The 7246-nt window shown below is 33.6% G+C and overlaps 2 protein-coding genes across 3 annotated transcripts; one reads left to right on the top strand and one right to left on the bottom strand.

The window, feature by feature from the left end:
* Nucleotides 1-3080: 3080 nt before the first annotated feature.
* On the top strand, nt 3081-5274 carry LOC108911701. Of its 2 annotated transcripts, XM_018716697.2 has the most exons (6): nt 3083-3367; nt 3430-3544; nt 3607-3777; nt 4061-4361; nt 4425-4803; nt 4940-5274. In XM_018716697.2, the coding sequence occupies exons 1-6, from the start codon at nt 3308-3310 to the stop codon at nt 5216-5218; spliced, it is 1305 nt and encodes a 434-aa protein (XP_018572213.1). In that variant the 5' UTR covers nt 3083-3307; the 3' UTR covers nt 5219-5274. The 2 variants fall into 2 exon arrangements, with proteins under 2 accessions (XP_018572212.1, XP_018572213.1); XM_018716696.1 differs by having other exon boundaries at nt 3081-3367; nt 4061-4803.
* On the bottom strand, nt 5237-7117 carry LOC108911702 (small ubiquitin-related modifier 2-like). The gene is made up of 3 exons (XM_018716698.1): nt 6851-7117; nt 6636-6755; nt 5237-5487 (listed from the first exon to the last, which is right to left on the bottom strand). The coding sequence occupies exons 1-3, from the start codon at nt 6866-6868 to the stop codon at nt 5353-5355; spliced, it is 273 nt and encodes a 90-aa protein (XP_018572214.1). The 5' UTR covers nt 6869-7117; the 3' UTR covers nt 5237-5352.
* Between the last annotated feature and the right edge of the window lie 129 nt (nt 7118-7246).

Raw genomic sequence — 7246 nt, 5'->3', positions numbered from 1 at the left:
GCACCGTAATTTTGGGTTTTAATTCCACGAAACGGGATCATTGCCATTTTGGAGGGCGATTATTGTAGCCCGAGGTTCACACTTCGTTTGAAGACAATTAAAATCAAATGCACAAAACAAATGGGCTACAGCTGTCGTACTGGGTATTTTTATTACATGACCCAATTTTTATGTTCAGTGTGTCTAATATTCTGATATATGTGGCAGATAATGAACAATTTTGATTATTTTGGCAGAAATATGTATCTCAATGGTTCATGTTTTGTTTAGTGTCTAGTAGGCATTGATACGAGCCGCTACGTCTAAAGAAACTTAAAAATGTCTGCAAAGAATAGTAATAAAATGTTTTTGAAACAGTTTTATTGGGCTGGAGAATAAAAGACACATTAAAAATCAAATGCGTAAAACAAATGTACTCCTACAGCTGTCGTACTGGGTATTTTTATTACATAACCCAATTTTTACGTTTGGTGTGACTAATATTCCGATATATGTGGCAGATAATGAGCAATTTTGATTATTTTTGCAGAAATATGTATATCAATGGTTGGTGTTTCGTTTGGTGTCTTAGTAGGCATTGATACGAGCCACTATGTCTAAAGAAAGTTAGAAACGTATTGCAAAGAACAGTAATAAAATGTTTTTGAAACAGTTTTATTGGGCTGGAGAATAAAAGACACATTAAAAATCGAATGCATAGAACAAATGTACTCCTACAGCTGTCGTACTGGGTATTTTTATTACATAACCCAATTTTTATGTTCCGTGTGACTAATATTCCGATATATGTGGCAGATAATGAACAATTTTAATTATTTTTGCAGAAATATGTATATCACTGGTTCGTGTTTCGTTTGGTGTCTAGTAGGCATTGATACGAGCCACTATGTCTAAAGAAAGTTAGAAACGTATTGCAAAGAACAGTAATAAAATATTTTTGAAACAGTTTTATTGGGCTTTAGAATAAAAGACACATTAAAAATCAAATGCATAGAACAAATGTACTCCTACAGCTGTCGTACTGGGTATTTTTATTACATGACCCAATTTTTATGTTCAGTGTGACTAATATTCCGATATATGTGGCAGATAATGAACAATTTTTATTATTTTGGCAGAAATAAGTATCTCAATGGTTCGTGTTTCATTTAGTGTCTAGTAGGCATTGATACGAGCCCCTACGTCTAAAAAAACTTAGAAACGTCTTGCAAAGAACAATAACAAAATGTTTTTGAAACAGTTTTATTGGGCTGAAGAATAAAAGACACATTAAAAGTCAAATGCATAAAACAAATGTACTCCTACAGCTGTCGTACTGGGTATTTTTATTATACGACCCAATTTTTATGTTCATAGAGTCTAATATTCCGATATATGTGGCAGATAATGTATAATTTTTATTATTTTGGCTGAAATATGTATCTCAATGGTTCGTGTTTCATTTAGTGTCTAGTAGGCATTGATACGAGCCTCTACGTCTAAAAAAACTTAGAAACGTCTTGCAAAGAACAATAACAAAATGTTTTTGAAACAGTTTTATTGGGCTGGAGAATAAGACACATTAAAAATTGAATGCATAAAACAAAATGTACTCCTACAGCTGTCGTACTGGGTATTTTTATTAAACGACCCAATTTTTATGTTCAGTGTGTCTAATATTCCGAAATATGTGGCAGATAATGAACAACTTTGATTATTTTGGTAGAAATAAGTATCTCAATGGTTCGTGTTTCATTTAGTGTCTAGTAGGCATTGATACGAGCCCCTACGTCTAAAAAAACTTAGAAACGTCTTGCAAAGAACAGTAATAAAATGTTTTTGAAACAGTTTTATTGGGCTGGAGAATAAAAGACACATTAAAAGTCAAATGCATAAAACAAATGTACTCCTACAGCTGTCGTACTGGGTATTTTTATTATACGACCCAATTTTTATGTTCGGTGTGACTAATATTCCGATATATGTGGCAGATAATGAACAATTTTGATTATTTTGGCAGAAATATGTATCTCCATGGTTCGTGTTTTGTTCAGTGTGTAGTAGGCATTGATACGAGCCACTGCGTCTAAAGAAACTTAGAAATGTCTTGCAAAGAACAGTAATAAAATGTTTTTGAAACAGTTTTATTGGGCTGGAGAATAAAAGACACATTAAAAGTCAAATGAATAAAACAAATGTACTCCTACAGCTGTCGTACTGGGTATTTTTATTATATGGCCCAATTTTTATGTTCGGTGTGACTAATATTCCGATATATGTGGCAGATAATGAACAATTTTTATTATTTTGGTGGAAATATGTATCATAATGGTTCGTATTTATATATTTAGTGTCTAGTAAGCATCGATTCGAGCCAATGCGTCTTAAAAAATTTAGAAATGCCATGTGAGAACAGTAAAAAAGTGTGTTCATAAAATAAATTCATTGTTCATCAAAAGTTCATTAAAACAAATAAATTACAGCTATCGTACTGGGTATCTTTATTACATGATCTAATTTTTATGTTCAATGTGTCATAATATTGCAATAAATGTGACAGATAATGAACAATTTTGATTATTTTGACAGAAATATGTATCTCCATGATTTTTGTTTTGTTTAGTGTCTTGTAGGCATCAATACGAGCCACTACGTCTAAATAAATTTAGAAATTACTTACGAGAACAGTAATAAAATGTATTTTTGAAATGGTTTTATTGGAGCGTAAAACAGCGAAAAAAACATGTTGAAAATCAAATGCATAAAACAAATAGACTCCTACAGCTGTCATACTGGATATTTTTATTAAATGACCTAATTTATATATTCAGTATTGTTGATTGAAATATTCTGAAATTATTTTTGATCCAAACTGAACCGTAACATTTTCTCCACTGAATTAAAAGCAGGCCCCGTACATGCATTTCACTGTGTATGTAAAACGAAAGTAAAAGATATAATCAACAAAAATGTTTATTGTTAGTGCAATAGTACCGCTTAATTTGTGATAATTTTATCAGTTTATCAGGAGACATTGACCTAGAACTTATTTTCTAGTACATCGTTATAAATGTGTATGTTTTTAATATTTTTCACAACTTCAAAAGAAAATGAAAAAATTATAAGATAAGTTAAAAATTTTCTCAAAACAAATTTTAAGGATATGTGTTTGACTAAACCTGTTTCAAATTAGGTAATGTTAACGCATTCCAGAGATAAACAAGATATCGTTTCAAGTGTTTTCTATTTAACTTCCTCGAATTTACTGTGAATTGGTTAGGTATGGAGTAAATTTTAAAGCAGTTAAATAAAAAATAAATAAAATAAAATGGCATATGAGGACTTATTGACTCCAGGAACAGAACTTAGCGAACTCAAATTCACTGGGGTAAGTTAAAGGATCAGTAGATCGTATAAAGCCTTAACTTATGTTATTTAACAATATTTTAGTTCTGGGACTGGTTTATTAACGTGTCCGATATCAGAATCCACTGGAAACACGAACCGACCTACGTAATATCCCAATTTGCTTACTTATTCGGCGGTATAGCCACGTTCGTACACGGTACGTGTTCATTCCAAGTTTTATAAGAAAATATCGATAATAACTCGATTGTAAATTTTCAGCACGCATATGGAAAGGGCGTCTTCCGTACCTGTGGATTTCTGTAGTGCTTCACGGCCTTGTCGTAGAAAGCTTGTCTTACTTCCTGCGTCCACATGTGGACAACTTTTGGCACTCCCAAACCCCCGTAATGTTTTTGGGAGGACGACTGCCGTTGCACATTATATTTCTGTGTAAGTGTAAAATCCGAACGCAAACTTTGAGTGAAGTATATTACTTGTATGAACGTTTTTTTATATACACTTTCAAAAATTGAATTCGGATGGTCAAAATAAGAACATATGTAAAGAGAACCCAAGCCCTTTGCCCAAGTTTCATCACTCTGTACCAGACATCTTCAGAGATATTTCAGGAAACGAGAATTTTGTGCAAACAAAGCGTTTTCGTACCGATTCTTATTTCGACCAACTTAAATTTTTAAATGTAGCCTATAACTACTACTATGTACATTTTCAGATGCTTGTTTTCTGTATAACAGTTCCGTCGCCGTGGCAAAAATGCGTTTGCCGAAATGGTCGGAACCATTCGCCGTGGGTCTAGGCGTGGTACTGATAGATATACCCTACGACATAATATCCGTAAACTTTCTTCACTGGACGTGGCACGATACCGACCCCAACATTTACGACAGACATTATTGGGTACCGTGGAATTCGTATTACTTCCACGCTTGTTTCGCTGCCAGTTTCACGTTTTGGTTTCATTACACAAGAGAGAAGTTGTGCAATAGCGAAGGAAAATGGCTGGCCGATAAACGGTATGCACTCCTCCAACATCAACATCAATTTCTCAATTTTTTTCTAACAAAATTTTTGTTTAGTGTTTCGAGAGAACTACTTTGTTCCGTAATAGCGGCTCTTCTAGGGACACCTGGGGGCGTGCTTCTATTTATACCAATCTACCACCCCCTCCACGATGTTTTCAAAATACACAGCGAAGTAACATTCTCTATACTGTTCGCCATATTTCTGTTGCTTATTTGGTCCGGAGACCGAAAACCGAAAGATAAAGTTTCAAATACGGCAGTTCACAAAACGCATTGGTCAACGTGGATTTTAATCGTTCACTTAATAATACACTACGCTGCTTTTATGATAATGCCGATATTTTTCAATCCCGAGGATGAAATTTCAACTGGTTTAAAAGAGCCGATCGGGCCTTGCGACCAATACGAAGACGTGAAAACTGCATTTGGAATGGTAGGTTGGCATAAAAAGTTTTGTTTATTTTTTAAATGAAAACTGTATATTATTGCATTTTCGGACCCCCCCATCCATTTTACTTGTCTGCGATTTCACCGATATAACGAAGTCTAACAACGATTTTATTCCGCAGACTTTACAGAAAAGGAAATATTTGTGCTCCTCGGACTACGACGAAAAATATTTTGACTGGCATTGCTTGCCCGATGGGAGACCCCCGTCCAGTGGCTCCATCTGGTATACCGCCTGTGGCGTCCCGTTTCCTAATAGAGCGGAATATATCTCGATAACCGCTCTATTTTGCCTGATTGCTGCGGTGGTTTTCAGAAATTTGCACTTCAAATCCTATGGGGACGCAGTTTTTACACAGAAATACGAAAACGTTAAAGATAAAAGTAAAAAAAAGGTTTAGATGATTTAATAAAAGAAGTTTTGTGAAAAAGTTATAAATTTTATAAAATGTTACATAATAAAGTTGTTTTATTTTACTTTAAATTTTCTGTCGATTTACCATGGAAAAGTATCAGGTAAGTGTACAAAAAATGCTTAAGAGGGTCCATCTGGTTGCCGCATACATACTACTATGGTGTCACCGTCTACCATTTCAACATCAGCAGGTGTATCCGTTTCTTTTAACCAGTTCCCGTCATAACGGAATTGGATAACATCCGCACTCAGGCCCTACGAGAGATGGAGACCAAAATTATATCTGCATTTCACATTTTCGGTATTAAACTACCTGCTAAACAAAGCTCCTTTTATACAGATTATCCAGTATCGCACATGCCAAAGTTTACCTTGTTATAAAACTCCACAAAAGAAGAAAAGTGAACTTTTGCCTTTAGTAGATTAAATTATTAGAACAAAATAATAGCCTGGATTTTTCACATATCTTTTGACAAAAGTTTTGGAGCTTCAGCTATTTTTACATAGAAGAAAGGTAAATACCTAGTCTTGAGTACCTCCACTATTTGTACATGTTTAAAATTAAGTAAGTAAGAACACAATATCCTTTCTCTTTAGAAGAAAAAACATTAATTTCCATTTTAACCATTTATTAAATTTTATAGTTTTTCAAATTGCAATTCCAATCTAGTGACCATTGATCAGAGATACAACATAACAAAGAAAAAATTACTCAAATCTTGAGGTAACTGGTACTAGTTAATTAGACCGATTCTAGGCCATGTACTCCAAATTTTTATAAATGAACAAATACAAACAACACGTACTTGTGGGGAAAATATAAATACGTTCGTATTTGTTCTTGCAATTTTATTTAATTGTATTAGTGAAAAAAATCTCTGTATAGGTTTAATTTTAGCACTGAATATATGCACAACATATCAATAACAAAGGGGAAAAATAACACCATACCGCTCAATCATGCACATGCACATTAGCCGTGCTAATCTTCCCTGCTTTTTAATTTATTTTAATATGTATGTAGTGTGCTGTGTGTGCGATGTGGATTTTATTAAACTTATTGATGAAGTCCAATTCACAAGTTCCTTAAGCGTTTTTTAGATCTATCTCTTTCTATATGTACTGCCAAGTACCAACGTAAAATTTTGCTTCCCCTATGTAACATAATTTTTATTTATATTTATTTATTCTAAGCCCTTGCTTTTTTTTTAATTACTTGTAGGGTTGACAATAGCCATCTATTATTCTGTTCATGTTACGACGAATTAAAATCTTTCAATCAAGGTAGGTAGGTACTTGAAAACCAAATATAAAATTTTCAAATAAGCCCAAAATATATAATCAAACGAGAATTTTAATAAATATTTGAAATATAATAAAAAATATATAAAAGTACTACTCACGGCGTGCTGACAGTACACTGCCACCAATTTCCTTAGGGGCGTGTGCCTTTTTATTTTAAATTGCACGACAACATTGTTTTGCCCCAGTAGTTTAAGATTAATATGTTCGGTTTGGTTTGACTGAAGGAAAAATAATTGGGTTAATAAGTAAAATGCGTAAAAAATAGGAAGGATGGTGTACTGTGGTTCATTAGACATTTAAAATTCATGTTTACCTTTGTCTCATCACCCATTTTACTAAAATTGGTGCAAATTTCTTTTTACCAACAATTTGTCTGCGAAACAAAACAAAACCAGTTGTAACGAATGAAATGCCACAGCTGTGATGGCCATCTGTTTTAATTTGTATCATTCATTCATAAGGACATCAAAGACGGTCTACATAAGTGAGATCTGCGAATGCATCGAGAATATCAAGATTCAAGAGATCGTTGACCACAGAATAAAGTAAAAAGTAACAATTATTGTGTCGTTGACGTTAATGGTCGTAGTGCTCATAGACTAGAGCAATCCAGCAGGCTCACTCTCCCGATGTTGACAGATCTACATTTTAGTAAGAGAACGCGTCGTATGGCGCGCTTAAGATTTAATAATTCAAACACAAAATACAA

The sequence above is a fragment of the Anoplophora glabripennis genome, unplaced genomic scaffold, assembly GCF_000390285.2.
Source record: "Anoplophora glabripennis isolate ALB-LARVAE unplaced genomic scaffold, Agla_2.0 scaffold149, whole genome shotgun sequence".
Lineage (NCBI taxonomy): Eukaryota > Metazoa > Arthropoda > Insecta > Coleoptera > Cerambycidae > Anoplophora > Anoplophora glabripennis.
Note: the sequence above shows the minus strand (reverse complement) of the source record. Positions and strands in the feature narration are given on the sequence as shown.

Coding starts and splice junctions, on each gene's coding strand:
- LOC108911702 (XM_018716698.1), bottom strand. Junction 5,488..6,635: donor CAGTGTACTGTCAGCACGCC/GTGAGTAGTACT, acceptor CATCTCTCGTAG/GGCCTGAGTGCGGATGTTAT.
- LOC108911701 (XM_018716696.1), top strand. CDS start 3,308: ATGGCATATGAGGACTTATTGACTCCAGGAACAGAACTTAGCGAACTC. Junction 3,545..3,606: donor TATAGCCACGTTCGTACACG/GTACGTGTTCAT, acceptor GTAAATTTTCAG/CACGCATATGGAAAGGGCGT. Junction 3,778..4,060: donor GTTGCACATTATATTTCTGT/GTAAGTGTAAAA, acceptor GTACATTTTCAG/ATGCTTGTTTTCTGTATAAC.